At 34.9% G+C, this 17,259-nt stretch overlaps 1 protein-coding gene across 1 annotated transcript in view; it reads right to left on the minus strand.

Moving 5' to 3' along the window:
- Positions 1 to 2,368: 2,368 nt before the first annotated feature.
- Positions 2,369 to 17,259, minus strand: part of LOC114344833 (2-Hydroxyacid oxidase 1-like) — a 28,602-nt gene continuing 13,711 nt past the window's right edge. Inside the window, exons 4-7 of the mRNA XM_028295669.2 lie at positions 16,620 to 16,754; positions 4,495 to 4,729; positions 4,211 to 4,439; positions 2,369 to 2,510 (exon numbers count right to left, since the gene is read on the minus strand). Of these exons, the coding sequence (XP_028151470.1) occupies positions 2,443 to 2,510; positions 4,211 to 4,439; positions 4,495 to 4,729; positions 16,620 to 16,754 (667 nt within the window). The 3' untranslated portion in view covers positions 2,369 to 2,442. The remainder of the gene's footprint in view (positions 2,511 to 4,210; positions 4,440 to 4,494; positions 4,730 to 16,619; positions 16,755 to 17,259) is intronic.

Here is a 17,259-nt window from a genome sequence, read left to right on the forward strand (position 1 = left end):
ATGTAAATATAATAAATCTTACAGCCTAGGTCAACATACAACGGTGTTCCAGGCTGAAGTTTTTGCTTTGGTGACCTACATTGATGAAATCATTGATGAAGACCCTAAAGCTAAGAGAATCAACATTTACACAGATAGCCAATCGGCTATTCTGGCTGTAAAGAACCCTCTCACCAAATCAAAACTGCTGAGAAACTGCAAAGATCTTCTCAATAACCTGGCAAAAGACAATAAAGTGTCTTTAATAAGGGTGCCGGGTCATGAAGGCGTGCATGGGAATGAACGAGCAGATATGTTAGCAAAACAAGGCTCGAGAGAAACTTTTGAAGGCCCAGAACTTTTCTGTGGCATCACTAAAGATGCTATGAAAATCGAGGTTTAGAAATGGCTGATAAATAATCATCAAAATAAATGGAGAACCACTCAAGTGCAAATCCAGACTAAAAAAATAATCAAGAATATTGATAAAAAACTCTCGAACAGTTTGTTGAACGTCAATAAATGAGAGATCAAAACGGTCACTGAAATGGTGACTGGACATTGCCGTTTAAGAAATCACCTATACAAACTAGGTAAGATGAATGAACCATGATGCAGAAAGTGCGAAATGGAAGAAGAAACTGCCATACACATACTATGCCATTGCAGTGTGCTAGGTGATGTAAGGCTGGACTTCACTGGTCAAATGAGGTTTGAACCAGAAGAGATCCTAAAACTACCAATAAGAAAACTGTTGGCCTTCGTTGAGGCTACAGGATATTAAAGTTTAAGGAGAAGAACAGGGTTTGGTACAAAGGTCTTATGACCAAGTGTCAGAGACTAACGAGTCTCGCCTGAGTTAAGAAGAAGAAGAAGAAGAAGAAGAAGAAGAAGAAGAAGAAGAAGAAGAAGAAGAAGAAGAAGAAGAAGAAGAAGAAGAAGAAGAAGAAGAAGAAGAAGAAGAAGAGTATGCTAAAACTATTGATATTACTACCCACATTCAGGGCCGCTCTATGCATTAGGCACTGTAGACAGTTGCCTAGAGCGGCAAATTATGAGAGGGCCGAAAATTATGAGAGGGCGGCAAAAATACTGTACAATAAAAATGGTACATGTTTAAAGGGCGGCTACTAGACAATTGCCTAGGACGTCAATTGACCTAAATGCGGTCCTGCCCACATTAGTACATGAAATTACAGTTTTTATTATTATGCCGGATTTATACTCAGCTATTGCCACTGCTGCTGTCGTTGACAGGAATGTGATGACAGCATCGTCTTGCTCCCTTACTCTGAGAGAGAGAGTAGTTGAATGTGAATACCCACTCGTTCTCGCGCTGCCTCCCTTTGACTTCCGCCACAGAAAACCGACTCTTGTGCCGGATTTATACTCAGCTATTGCCATTGCTGCTGTCGTTGACGGAAATATTGCCCGAAATATGATATCGACGCGAGTGAAGTGTTCACATCAGTTCCTCGCCAATGTCCTCACAACTCATTACCGAACGACTCACAAGAAAGGAATGTGACAACAGCATCGTCTTGCTCCCTTACTCACTTGCCGCTTTGCCGGCGGCAAGTGAGAGAGGGAGTAACTAAATGTAAATACCCACTCGTATTCGCGCTGCCTCTCTTTTGACTTCCGCCACAAAAACCGACTCTTTGGGTATGTAGGTGCAATGGCAATAGCATGACGAGCAGCAGCGCGAGTGAGCTATTTACACATTCACGCTGCCCACTTCCCTGCCCAATTCCCTGTCCAAGAGGACTGAGTATAAATGCGGTATAATGCCGGATTTATACTCAGCTATTGCCACTGCTGCTGTCGTTGACGGAAATATTGCCCGAAATACGATATCGATGCGAGTGAGGTGTTTACATCAGTTCCTCGCCAATGCCCTCACAACTCATTACCGAATGACTCACAAGAAAGGAATGTGATGACAGCATCGTCTTGCTCCCTTACTCACTTGACGCTTTGCCGGCGGCAAGTGAGAGAGAGAGAGTAGTTGAATGTGAATACCCACTCGTCCTCGCGCTGCCTCCCTTTGACTTCTGCCACAGAAAACCGACTCTTGGGGTATGTAGGTGCAATAGCAATAGCATGACGAGCAACAGCGCGAGTTAGCTATTTACACATTTACGCTGCCCACTTCCCTGTCCAATTCCCTGCCGAACAGGGCTGAGTATAAATCCGGTACAAGGGTATGTAGGTGCAATAGCAATAGCATGACGAGCAGCAGCGCGAGTGAGCTATTTACACATTCACGCTGCCCACTTCCCTGTCCAATTCCCTGCCGAACAGGGCTGAGTATAAATCCGGTATTACAACTGAGTTTTAAGGATAGACAATGATGCTTAAATGTTAACAGGACTGGATTAAAACAAAATTGGCTTTTTTAAATTTAATAAATTAAATTAAAATTTGAATTTTTTTTATAAAAAGCATTTAAAGCAAATTTCATCATAATTTTGCGTAGTAGTTTTCATGAACCACTCGATGTTGATTTATATCGGTCAGTTTTGAGCATCCTAAAACAAAAAAAAAATTAACACAAACAATTTTAAAACAGAAAACACCACTTTTTTAATATTTGGAAATTGTTTTGACTATAACAGAACTATAACAGAATACCTCAAAACCTCATAAATCAAATATATTATTTTCCAATTTGAAATTTTAAGATCTGTAATCTTTTTCAACATTAATTTTCCATCTGGTTTTAAATCTACCTCAATTTCATTATTTTTTGCCAGTGTCTTTTATATTCTGTACTCGTATAAGGTTCAACCAAATGATTCTTACAGTTTTTTGTATTATTAAAGCATTTGCTTCTCTCTAACCTAATTCTAGCATTAGCTAGCACTGGACCATCGGGTACCCTGTCAGTATTCAATGGTTTTGATCCTCATTTACAGTTCACTATGCACTAGAGGACTCTACAACTAATAGCATTCTTTTCTTGGACATGTGAGTCATCAAGAGGGCCAACAACATTTTAGTTACAACTTGGTGTAGGAAACCAATAGCTTCCAACAAGTTTCTTAATTACCATTCTTGTCATCTTCTTTTGTTAAAAAGTATTCTTCTTAAAAACTTCTACTCACCTCCATTAATTAATAAATACCGTTTTTATAAGAGCTATGATAATTTATCTACGGGTATATGATAAAGGACTCAATAGTGACCAATTACGATCAATTTTAAATAATAATGTTCTACAGACAACACTTGGGAATACTTTGGCTTGGTCAACTCCCCATAATTCCTCCCTGCCTTATTTAGCTGAATTCAAAGATAATCTTATCACATTTCTTAAAAAGTTTACCAGCTATGAAGAATTTTAAGACTTTGTTTTCCAAAAAAATTGGAATGTGTAACATTTGCTACATAGGTCAGTATATTTTAATTTCATCCTGAGAGATAAATTTTGCTTTTTCAGGAGGAAAGATATTTTGATTAAACGAATGCTCAAAACAACTGAATCAAAAATTAGTGTAATATTCTCTTATCTAATAAAGTAAGACAAAAACAGACAGATCTAAGACAAAAACGGAGAGAGCTACAGGAAAAAATCCTAAAAGAGCTTGCAGCGCAGAAGTATAAATGACAATTGAGTAAAAATTTTATGAAAGGGAATGTTAAAATATTGATAAACCCAGAAAACACTTATTTTATTAATTACACTATATATTAGCAGTATTGAAAGTAAAACTTTGAGCAAGATAGCTTTAGGAAATACAATATTTAAAGCCGTAAAATAAGTAGTAGACACAAAAATATATAGATGAAAGATGGTTTCATCTATTAACACGGACAATGTTTTCAATAATAATAGTCTGCCTTTATACCGCTAGTGCAGTTTGAGAATATAGCGGGATAGTATGCTATTTCTTGGACCTACGGTATACGAGGAAGGTAACTGGGCCAGTGCTAAACTTCAGCCGCCTATTATTACTGCTATTTTTAGTTAAGGTACTCATTTTATTCAGGATACCTGGGGCCTTCAGATATTTTAAATATATTGAAAGGTTTCGTCGGCCCTGGGAATGGAACCTCGGCCTTCTACGTCATAGTCAGATATTTAACCGTCTGAGATAACTGGCTCCAAACATTTTCACTACCGTGAAAAATAATACGGGAAAGAAGAGAAAGTAATTAATACGTGAAAAAAATAAAAAGGGAAATATATTAAAACAGTTTTGAATACAAAAATAAAAAGTTATATTACCTGTGATTCCCATTGCATTGTCTAGTTCCGTTTTAAGGATCTCTAAAATTTTCTTGACACCTTTTTCTCCATCGTGAGTCAAACCCCACAATGCAGGTCTCCCAATAAACACCATTCTAGCTCCCAACCCTAGAGCTTTATATACATCAGTGCCATCTCTGATTCCTCCGTCCATGTACACTTCAATTCTATGTCCGACTGCCTTTGCTACCTCTGGTAATGCTTCTATCTGAAATATTGTATACTTAAGCTATGGTTTTCTTGCTATTAGTATTATAACATACCGTTGAGGGAAGACTATCTAATTGTCTGGCACCATGGTTCGATACGAGAATGGCAGAAGCTCCTGCATCTGTTGCTGCAATAGCGTCTTCAGCTGTCAATACTCCTTTGACTACGATTGGCAACTTACTAATAGTTTTTAACCAAGTAATGTAGCTCCAGTCAGCTTCTGGATCAGAAAAATCAACGAAGTTTGATATAGTCTTGTTTTCTCTATATTTGTCAAGAAGGATCGACCTAAAAGGGTAATAAATCATATTTCATAAAAAAGTTATCTAATAAACGACACAGTATCTACTATCACGTAAAAATACTTCTAGAAATAAGGAGTAGGTATTACACGTGTCGATAGATCCTACCATTGATTATAGACACGGATTATAGATCCGTATCTATAACACAGGCCTACAGAAAAAAAAATTTTTTTGGTGCCGTGAATATTTAAGCTGATTTTTACTATATTGGGGACGATAAATGGAAATATGGATTCCGTTTTTTTGTATCCGCTCTAGTTTATGGATATGACACATTCCGAAATTAGTAGTTTTAATATTTGAGATAATGAAGAATATGCTATTCAAAGGAATATACATTGTTAATTAAACTTCTTCCTCAGTATATTTGTTGTTCTCACTGTATTATGCCTAATTTATGCAAGAAATAATACTTTAATGTCGTTACATTACTATTTTATAAGGAAATCAAACAGCTTGGAAAGTATTTTTAAACTTTTAAAACTTTTCCATATTAAGCTAGGCCTAATGAAGCAATTTGTTAAGGCACTTGATTCTAATGCTTGTCCTACGTAGGAAAGAAGCTGCCCCAGATAAGTACGGATAAACTTAAAGCTGGAATCTTTGATATACCACAGATCAGACTTCTTACAAAGGATACGGCTTTTGTGGGGTCAATGAATGAGGTAGAGAAAAAAGCTTGGCTTTCATTTGTGGACATTATGAAAAATTTTCTGGGAAATCACAAAAGTAAAAACTATGTTGAGCTGGTAAACCGTTTGCTGAATAACTTCCAATCATTTGGATGTAATATGAGCATCAAAGTTCACTTTCTTCACAGCCACCTGGGCCGTTTCCCTGAAAACTTAGGTGACACAAGTGAGGAACAACGTGAGAGATTTCACCAAGACATAAAAACCATGGAGGACCGCTCCCAAGGAAGATGGGACACCCATATGATGGCAGATTTTTGCTAAAGTTTGAAGAGAGACTGTTTAAAAGTTCAATCCAGGAAATCACGCAAGCGAAGCTTTCGTTACGTCAAGTTTTTGAAGTTATACTTCTTTAGGCACGAGGGTGAATTTTTACATTCCCTGGCGCATGCGCACACCGACAGTATGGTATTAGTCGCTACATCTTTATGTAGCGCAAATAAGGTGTGCGTGAAAAGAATATATTATTAGTGTTTTTAGTAAATATATTTATTATAATTTTTATGTCTGTGGATTTGTCTTTCTCCTAATAAGTATTATTGAAAATATTTATTTTCAATTAATGTATCTGTCATCGTGATTGTAATTATGTCCTAGAAATGATCGACTGAATACAAAAGCGGTGATAGCTGATCGGTAGAGCATTCGCCTTGGGATCGAGAGGTCCCCTGTTCGAATCCGGACAAAGTCATAACGTTTTTTTTTTTTTTTTAATTTTTGGTATTCTTTTTGTTCTTTCTAAAATTAGTTTAATATTTAAATACAATACAAAAAAACTGTTTAAAATAGATAGGTATATTGATTTCGTTGAAATCATAATATGAAGTTATATTATATTATAATAGAAGTATAACTTCTTACGTGCGTCCAAAGTACACACACATTCTTTTTTTTTTTCTATTTTGTCAGTTTTTTCTTAAAAACTAATTGTATATCTGATTCATTGTACAAAGAGTTTTATTGTACCTAATAGTTAAATGGCTTAAAATATACGTATTTTCTAATTGTGTGATTTTTATTTCAATTTAGTATATCCATATTAGCATATTCGTATTTTAATGCATAAAAGCTGGCATGACCTACGTTATCTTGAAAACTAGAGCTGATAGGGCAAAACTAAAGCCGTATTCGGAATCAGCACCCCAAATATACCTAAAATCAGCTCTAAAAACTTGGGCACCAAAAACACTGTAGGCCTGTGTAATCAATGATCCTACACAGTAGGTACCATCAACACGGAGAAACACTAAGCAGCAAAATTAACGGAACACCTTAAAAATGAGACATGTTAGATGTCTTGAATTTCCTAAACCTGTTGTCCGAATTGAGTGATTTTTTAATATGTTATATCCTTATTATTTAAGAATATCGCTATAATAATATTGTTGCTAGACAGGTAAACGCCATTTTATACCGGGTGTAACAATCATACTGTGTTTTTTCCTTAAAGTTCGGAACACCCTGTGGAATATTCTAGCATATATAAAATATTGAAATTAAAACTCAATTGTAGCTTTAGGCTTTCTTAATATTTTGTTTTTGTGATTCATTCGCTTATGTTAAATAATAAAAGAAATATGTACCATTATACAGGGTGACTCATGAGGAACTGTACATACTCCTACCTCGTATGGAGGCCCCTATGGGGACTGTGATATTTTTCATAAAAAATTAAGTAATCGTGTGGGGAGAAAAATAAATATAAAATTTTAATTGTCTATTTGTTAAATTTGTAAAATTCTAATTAGAGTTTTCAAAAACCGTATACAGGGTGAAATTTTTTCTAAGACCAAAACGAACTAATTTTTTAAAGCGGGACCTGATTTTTTCCTAGTTTGAATAAATCAGTTGATTGGGTGGTAATAGTGTAACGGTTGACCAAAATAAGAGACACATCGATCTGACCGTTCAAAATTTATGACGAGTACAAATTTTCTTTCAAAATGCGAAACTCGCCCTGTATATTAATAAACAATGGGAGCAGACACTTTTTAGTGGTCATTTGTTAGTCCCCATAGAGGCCTCCATACGAGGTAGAAGTATGTAGAGTTCCTCATGACTCACCCTGTATTATAACTGAGGTATGCTATTTGGTCTTGATCAATATCAATTCAAATCTCGAGGGCTATTGTTTCTACCTCCTGTAAGGTTCTAGGAAGTGGCAAACCCTGTCGGAGTCTTCTGCCAATTATGTCCCACAAGTGCTCGATCGGGTTAGAATCTAGACTATGCGATGGCCAATTTAAAGTCCGAAGATTTATAACACCTTCTTCGAATAAAAGGAAAATTCTTCAACATATGCCTGATCAACGTGCACGCGCCAACCGAGGAAAAAGACGAAGAAATTAAAGATCAATTCTACGAAGACCTTGAAAGAGCATATGATAACAAAAACGATATTAAAATAATCATTGGAGACATGAACGCTCAGATAGGAAAAGAGATTTGCTACCAAGATTATATTGGTAAACACAGCCTTCATGACGTTACTAATGACAATGGTTTAAGAATTATTAGTATGGCAGCTTCCAAAGATTTAATTGTGGGAAGTACATGTTTTAATCATAAAAATATCCATAAAGCAACTTGGATATCACCAAATGGAAATACCACAAATCAAATTGACCATGTTATAATTGACAGAAGGCACTTTACAAACCTAATGGACGTGAGAAGTTACAGAGGCACAAATATTGACTCAGACCATTTCATGGTAGAAGCTAAGTTACGACAAAGAATTTCCAATGCCAAGAAAGAAAGGGGCACTAGACAAGTAAAATATAATTTACATATGCTAAAAAATGAAAACATAGAGGAACAGTTCCAGTCAAATATAAAAGAAATCCTAGAACACACCTGGGAAGTCGACCAGTCAAGCACGGAAATGTGGAACAACTGCAAGGAGGGTCTGAAGTTAGCAGCCGAAAGCACCTTGGGAATATCCCGAACCCAAGAAAGAAACGACTGGTTCGACCAAGACTGCAAAAAAATAACAGATGGGAAGAACGAGGCATTTAGGACCATGCAACAACGGAAAACTAGGACAACAATAGATAGATACAAAAACTTAAGAAGAGAGGAAAAACGCATACACCGAAAAAAGAAACGAGACTCAGAAAATGACATATTAGAACGGCTTGAAAGCCATATGAGTCACGGAGAAACAAGAAAGTTCTACCATCAAATAAATACTATTAGAAAAGGATTCAAACCGAGAATCAATTATTGCAATGATAAGGAAGGTAACTTACTTACCAACAAAGATGATATCCTGTTACGATGGGTAGGGCACTTTCAAGAGTTGCTGGAAGGGGAACCTACTAACAACATAGAGCTGGAATACCGAAATGAGGAGCTCGTGGAACCCCCCTCGGTAGAAGAAGTGAAAATATCTATTGAAAAACTAAGGAACCACAAATCTCCAGGCAGCGATGGCATCCCAGCAGAGTTATTTAAGCACGATGGAGAGCAGATCACCAAGGTGATGCGAGAAATTGTTTGTAAAATTTGGTCTGAGGAGCAAATGCCTGAAGAATGGAGTTTAGGCTTAATATGCCCGTTACACAAAAAGGGAAACCAACTGGAATGCAATAATTACCGCTGAATAACTCTCCTAAATACAGCATACAAGATATTGTCAAACATTTTACACGAGAGATTGAAGCCCTATACCGAAACGTTTCTAGGAGAATATCAGGCAGGATTCAGGCGCGGACGTTCAACCATTAACCAGATCTTTACACTACGACAGATCCTCGAAAAAGCGCAAGAGTTTAACATAGATATGTACCATACTTTTGTCGATTTTAAGGCGGCATATGACAGTGTCTTAAGACCAAGTCTTTACAATGCTATGAATGAGTTGGGAATTCCAAAAAACTCATATCTATGATAAAAGTGACAATGGCGAAGATGCTATCAGCAGTAAAAATTCAAAACGACTCGTCAACCCCATTCGAAATACATAAGGGGTTAAGGCAGGGAGATGCGCTGGCGTGTCAGCTTTTTAATGTAGTCTTAGAAAAAGTTGTACGAGACGCTAATTTAGATAGCAGAGGAACAATATTTAATAGATCAGTCCAAATTCTTGCATATGCAGATGACGTGGACATTATAACAAGAACCAGGGCGAGAACTGCGGAAATCCTAACCGATCTAGTAGCAGCAGCAGAACTAATGGGGTTACATATAAATCAAAATAAAACAAAATTCATGGCGACCAACACAAACACAAGAGCTGGAAATGTTGATGCAGATCTAATCATCAATGACCAAAACTTCGAAGCGGTCAAAGAGTTCATATATCTAGGGACATCGGTTAACCCCAATAATGACACATCTGAGGAAATAAAAAGGCGAATAATAATTGCAAACAGGTGTTATCATGGTCTATCAAAGTACTTATCTAACAAACGTCTGTCTCAAAAAACTCGTGTAAGGCTGTATAGAACATTGATAGTCCCCGTTCTCACATATGGTTCAGAGGCATGGACGCTAACTAAAATAGATGAATCCGCTCTATCAATTTTTGAAAGAAAGGTACTACGCAAGATATTCGGAGCGGTTTGTGAGAACGGAATATGGAGGCGTAGATATAACTTTGAACTGCAGAATATCTACAAGCAAACGTTTGGTGGAAAAGATATTATCACTATAATTAAGCGAAATCGCCTGCAGTGGGCAGGACATGTAGCCCGAGTCCCTGAATCGAACATGATAAAAAGGATTCTAACAGCTCAACCCGTGGGAATAAGAAGACGGGGTAGACCAAAGTTGAGGTAAATGGACGGGGTAACACAAGATGCCGAGAAGATCGGAGTCGGCAACTGGAAAGTGCAGGCAAGGGACAGAACAGAATGGCGTAGAACGCTTGAGAAGGTCGAGGCCCTCTAAGGGCTGTAGCACCATGATGATGATGATGAAGATTTATAACACCGGTTTATAGCGTCCTGCGCCTTCCGGTTCCTATTCTCCAGCCGCGTCGATCTGTCCAATCTCCTGGTCGGAGATCTCTCTCAGACATGGCTTTCTGGATTCTACTTATCCAGGTTGTTTTCGGTCTGCCCCTTTTCCTTCTTTCCGGGGGTTTCCATTCCTCCATTCTTTGTACATGGCCATACCAACAAAGTTGTTTTTGTTGAACTTCTTCAATTATGTTTGTTTTTCTATTCATAATATCTCGCACCCGTTCATTCGTTATATGTGAGAGTCTGGAGATGAAGGCCGATGTTCGCCAGAAGTCCATTTCCAGTGCGAGCAACTTCTGTTCTGTTTGCTTATTCAGTTGCCAGATTTCACATCCATACAGTACCACGCTTTTAAAGATGCTATTATAAAGCTGTGTTTTCTTTTCTTTTGATATGGTTTTTACCAAAGTAGTGAGTTCAAAGCTCCTATTACTCTCTTTCATTTCATAATTCTTTCCTGTATTTCGAATTCTGGCCTTCCACTTTGTTGGATTCTCGTTCCAAGGTATACATAACCAGAGCTTGGCTCGATAACCATATCATCCTCTAGTTGTAACTCACTTTTCTGTCCTCCTATACACATATAAATGGTTTTCTTTATATTAACGTATAGACCCCATTTTTTGTATTCTCGAAACAGCCGGTTTGTCATAAATATTAAATCATGTTTATCCTGGGCAATCACCACCTGATCGTCAGCAAAATGTAGTGTGTATAGTGTTGAGTCGTCGTTTAGCTGTATCCCCATTCCAGAACGCAATTTCCGCCATTTATTCAAGTCCTCATTTATATAGATTTTAAACAGTGTTGGCGATAAGCTGCATCCCTGTCGTAGTCCCTTATTCACCATGAAGCTATTGGATCATCTGCTGTTGATTTTTATGTTTGCTTGGATATTGTTATAGAATTGTTGCACTGCTTTTATTAAAGTTATATTAATATAGGATTTTTCCAGGACTTGCCATAATTTACAAAGTGGTACGGTATCATATGCCTTAGTTAGATCAACGAATAGTAGACGTATTTCTCTGTCTCTGGCTACTTTTTTTTTCGTTGAGTTGGTTGATCGTGAAGATGTGGTCGATACGGGATCTTCCTCCTCGGAATCCTGCTTGTTCGATCTCTAAAGGTGCATATTCATTTTCTATTAGAGTTTTTAGAGTTTTCCCATATAATCTGCTAAAGGTGCTGGTCACAGTAATACAGCGATAGTTCTGGCAGTCTTCCTTGTTACCCTTTTTGTGTATTTTGGCTATCCATCCTGTTTTCCAATTTTTTGGTATGTTTTCTCCATTTGTGTAGTTGTTGAAAATTATGGTTATTAGTTTGTGAACTTGGCAGGTTGTGAACGTACCTAACTTTTTTATTATCCAACATAAGCAAATGAATCAAAAAAGATGTTAAGAAAGCTCAAGGCTACAATTAAGTTTTAATTTCAATATTTTATATATGCTAGAATATTCCACAGGGGTGTTCAGAACTTTAAAAATTACAGTATGATTTTTACACCCGGTATAAAATGACATTTACCTGTCTAGCAAAATTATTATTACATCGATTTTTTTAAATACTAAAGCTATAACATACTAAACAAACACTCAAATCGGGCAACAGGTTTAGGAAATTCGAGATGTCCCATTTTGTATAATAATACATACGTACTGTAGATATTTAATTACTTTGAGAATTATAATTTGTAGATTTAATTATTGCGATTGCTAATAAATTTTGCAACTAACTACTTTTTCGGAATTGAATAAATTTATTATTTCTATATAATTTTCTATCGTTCATCCAGGAGACGTCTATATGTAGTCTGGGCTGATTATCGGAGAATAGGCCATTTTTGGAAAAAGTTATTTACCAGCAATTTTATTGCTGGAATCGAATCTTATGATTGTATATATTAATAATATAGATATGCAAAGTCCGCCGATAGTGTGCTACTTTTTTATAAACAAAATGGCGCCCGAAAATCGTGTTTTTTCAATTTTTGCTCTATAACTCCAAAGATTTTAACTTTAGACCAAAAACACCCAAATAAAAATTCACCGAAATTCAATTCTACATAGAGACGTGTTTTTTTCGATTTACTTCGACGAAAACTTTCCCCGGAAAAGCGGGTTTTTCCAACAAAATCTTTAATTTTCAACTAAACTTTTAGATAACTAGTTGTTAATCAATAATTAAATAACTTAGTAACTTAAAAGCCCTTTCCGTATATATTATAATTCCAGAAGCCGATGGAAATTGAATGAAGAGTTTAGCAACAATTAAAATGTTAATTAAAAATTTACGGTCGCTATAATAACGACAGTAATTATGATGCATAAGAATAACTATGATTTTTTCATAAAAATACACTGTACCTATCTAATGTACTTTACAGAATTGAAATTGGACTATTTAAGCGGCCTCAGGAATATTTTAAAATTATAAACAATTTTTTGGCTTATAAACAAATAGAATATCTCGGGAAATATCTATATCTATAGAAATAATCTAAATTAAATTATGAAAACGGTATTCGAAAGACAGCGACACGACGCTTCTTTCAAAAGAAAAAACGTTTAATTATGACGAGTAATTCCTGAGATACAACCGATTAAAATTGACCGAAATTTACGGCAAAGATATAAACAATAGGATCATAATTTTCAAACCATCACCTTTTTATTTTTGTCCTCTTTCTCCACACCAATCTTCATATCTTTAAAATCCTCATAACATATATTGTAATAAAAACTATCGATAATACGTGTGAAAATTGCCAAAAATAGCAAAATTCCGATCAAAAATTAGGTTGGAGAAAATGTAACCCTCAAAGTTCAAAATCGGTATACGTTAAAAAAAATGCATTTTCTCGGCTTCCCATGGAGCAATTTCCTTCACTCTTTTTTTGTTCCCAAGTAACTAGAGTAGAGCCGTCGAACTAACGCATTAATAAATGTCAAACTTGCTTTTGTTTTTTTATATAATAAATTGATTTATTTATTATAACACAATATTTAAATTTGTTTAAATAAAAATTGTTTAAATAATTATACAGCTTTCAAATGAGAATATTTATGTTTTTAACTTTAAAAGGTACACTTGTAGTAAGTTTATCTAAAAAAAAGCCTACAACTGGAAAAAATATGTAATTTTCTGTTCTTATAAATAAATTAATCCAATATAACAAAACAAAAGCAAGCTTGACATTTAATAATGCGTTAGTTCGATGGCTCTACTCGAGTTATTAGGGAACAAAAAAAGAATGAAGGAAATTGCTCCATGGGAAGCCGAGAAAATGCATTTTGTTAACGTATACCGATTTTGAACTTTGAGGGTTACATTTTCTCCAACCTAATTTTTGATTGGAATTTTGCTATTTTTGGCAATTTTCACACGTATTATCGATAGTTTTTATTATAATAATATATGTTATGAGCATTTTAAAGATATGAAAATTGGTGTGGAGAAAGAGGACAAACATTTTTTCTTTTAAAAGAAGCGTCCTGCCGGTGTCTTTCGAATACCGTTTTCACAATTTAATTTAGTTTAATATTTCCCGAGATATTCTATTTGTTTATAAGCCAAAAAATTGTTTATAATTTTAAAATATTCCTGAGGCCGCTTAAATAGTCCAATTTCAATTCTGTATAGTACATTAGATAGGTATAGTATTTTTTTATGAAAAAATCATAGTTATTCTTATGCATCATAATTATTGTCGTTATTATAGCTACCGTAAATTTTTAATTAACATTTTAATTGGTGCTAAACTGTTCATTCAATTTCCATAGGCTTCTGGAATTATAATATATACGGAAAGGGCTTTTACGTTACCAAGTTATTTAATTATTGATTAACAACTACTTATCTAAAAGTTTAGTTGAATATTAAAGATTTTGTTGGAAAAACCCGCTCTTTCCGGGGAAAGTTTTCGTCGAAGTATATCGGAAAAACACGTCTCTATGCAGAATTTAATTGCGGTGAATTTTTATTTGAGTGTTTTTGGTCTAAAGTTAAAATCTTTGGAGTTATAGAGCAAAAATTGAAAAAAACACGATTTTCGGGCGCCATTTTGTTTATAAAAAAGTAGCACACTATCTGTGGACTTTGCATATCTATATTATTAATACATACAATAATAAGATTCGATTCCAGCAATAAAATTGCTGATAAATAACTTTTCCTTGTATTTTGCTAATTAGCCCAGAGTAATGATATTTTATAGAATATTATTTGTTCCAAATTAAGCAGATTTCTAAAATCTTAATGATTTTTAACTATATCTAGTTTGGAAGTTATGTAAAATAAATGAAGTAAAGAAAGACAGACGTACTCACAATCTTTTAATTTCACTACGACGACTGGTTTCGATCTATACAATATACAGATCATCTTCAGGTCAGCGTTACAAAAGTGAATTAAATGCTACAATTAAAGAAAGCCAGAGTTAGAACAGTGTCTGGTTGTACTAAAAGGCTAATAGAAAGCCAAAATTTTGAAAAGTATGTAAATGTTGACATTTAAGAACAACAAACAAATACGTACGTATGCACACCCATGAGCAAACAAGTACTCATAAGCCCGCACACGTATGTTAATGCATGAGGTTTATGACTATTTGTTAAAATTTTTGATCTACGTACATGCCGTTGCAAGGGATGATTTGTAAGTTCATCAGTAACATTTTTTCACGTCCAGATTATGCTAGTTTATTATACTAGCTTATTAACTAGCATAATCTGGACGTGAAAACATGTTACTGATGAACTTACAAATCCTCCCTTGCAACGGCATGCAAGTAGATCAAAAATTTTAACAAATAGTCATAAACCTCATGCATCTGCGTGCGTGTGCGGGCTTATGGGTACGTGTTTGCTCATTTGTGTGCATACGTACGTATTTGTTTATTGTTCTTAAATGTCAACATTTACATAGGTACTTTTCAAAATTTTGGCTTTCTATTAGCCTTTTAGTACAACCAGACACTGTTCTAACTCTGGATTTCTTTAATTGTAGCATTTAATTCCCTTGTAACGCTGACCTGAAGATGATCTGTATATTGTAGATATCGAAACCGGTCGTCGTAGTGAAATTAAAAGATTGTGAGTACGTCTGTCTTTCTTTACTTCATTTAAAATGAACTCACATATTCAACCCATTCAACATTATGTAAAATAGTTCCTCTCCTTCAAGAGCCGTGAGATCTTGTCATGTTGGGGAAGAAGTCTGATAGTGGTCTCTAATTTTATTATATTATGTGTTGCGCGATCACATGAAAGCTACCATGTTAAACTGGTTGAACGACACTCAGCATTCATTAGCCTTGGCATACTGGATTCCTCCATTCTTCTCTTTTTGGGCCTTCTCTTGGGCGCCTGTCAATTAGTTTTCTGAACCAATTTTCTGGAGGCTTGAACTAATTTTACCAATTTCTTTCGTATACCAAATTCTCACAGAATTAAATATATTTTATATATATATATATATATATATATATATATATATATATATATATATATATATATATATATATATATATATGTAAAATATTATACGGGAAATAAATATTCTACCTTCGTCTGTGCTGCCATCTTGGGAACGTTTTTGCTGTCTACAGCTCATCAGCCAAGCTCTCAGAACAGACGAAGATGTAGAATATTTCCTCCGTATACCCGAGGCCGTAAGACAGCCATGCAGTCCTTATGGGACTAGCGCAATCTGAGTTAGTTAGAAGCAACCTACCTTGCTCGTTTCGGTACGAAACCGATCTGTGCCTCTACTTTGAGGCCACGAGATGTCACCTGGTATTTATTGAAAAATACCTACGGCGTCAAACAAGCAGGAAATAATCGCAACTTTCTACTTTTTAAAAAGTATGAAAATAATATGTAAAATATTATACGTATAATATTTTCCTGCTTGTTTGACGCCGTAGGTATTTTTCAATAAATACCAGGTGACATCTCGTGGCCTCAAAGTAGAGGCACAGATCGGTTTCGTACCGAAACGAGCAAGGTAGGTTGCTTCTAACTAACTCATATATATATATATATATATATATATATATATATATATATATATATATATATATATATATATATATATATATATATATATATGTGTATGTTATTATAGGCTTGTCGAAAATCAACAAAGATTTGGTATATATCTATATCTTCTCCCAAGCTTTAGCTAAATACCTACGTATATTATTACTTACGTTACATTAGGTGGTTTCCTAAACTGGTTTCTTAAATTTACCAGTCGGATACCAAATAGAGTAAAATCAACGGTAAGTACCAATGCTTCAAATCCGTTATTTTCTGCTTCTTTTACAAAATCTTTCGTAATTTCCCTAAAACAGATAAAATTATTTATAAAAAAATACAGAAATAAAACTAATATATTGAAACCATTAAATGGTGCAAAGAGTGTGCAAAGAGCGCATAAACATTTCTTACTCAACAGTAGGTACTTAGGTATCTTTTAACTTATTTATAACGATTATAATACAAGACTGATTGTAATATAAAGAATCATTCTTATGTTTTATGGAAATACGTGTTTTTTAAGATTTATTTATTGGTTTATTTAATTTTTTTGAAGTTTTTCAAAACAAACATTTTAACAAGTTTAACAAGTTTTAACAAGTAACACATAGTTAAAAATTTACATTAATTTTATATATTATTTTATACGAGATTAAACCACAATTGATTGTACTAAAATATTCCAGTCATAAAATTTTGCTAAGAATATCAATTTTATACCCCAAAAGTGATGCAAAAAAGTTTGCCACTCCTATCCCGGGGCTTAACCCTCAACTCTTATGCTGGGGCCACAGTAACGTCTAATGCCGT

This window comes from Diabrotica virgifera, chromosome 1 (genome assembly GCF_917563875.1).
Source record: "Diabrotica virgifera virgifera chromosome 1, PGI_DIABVI_V3a".
Lineage (NCBI taxonomy): Eukaryota > Metazoa > Arthropoda > Insecta > Coleoptera > Chrysomelidae > Diabrotica > Diabrotica virgifera.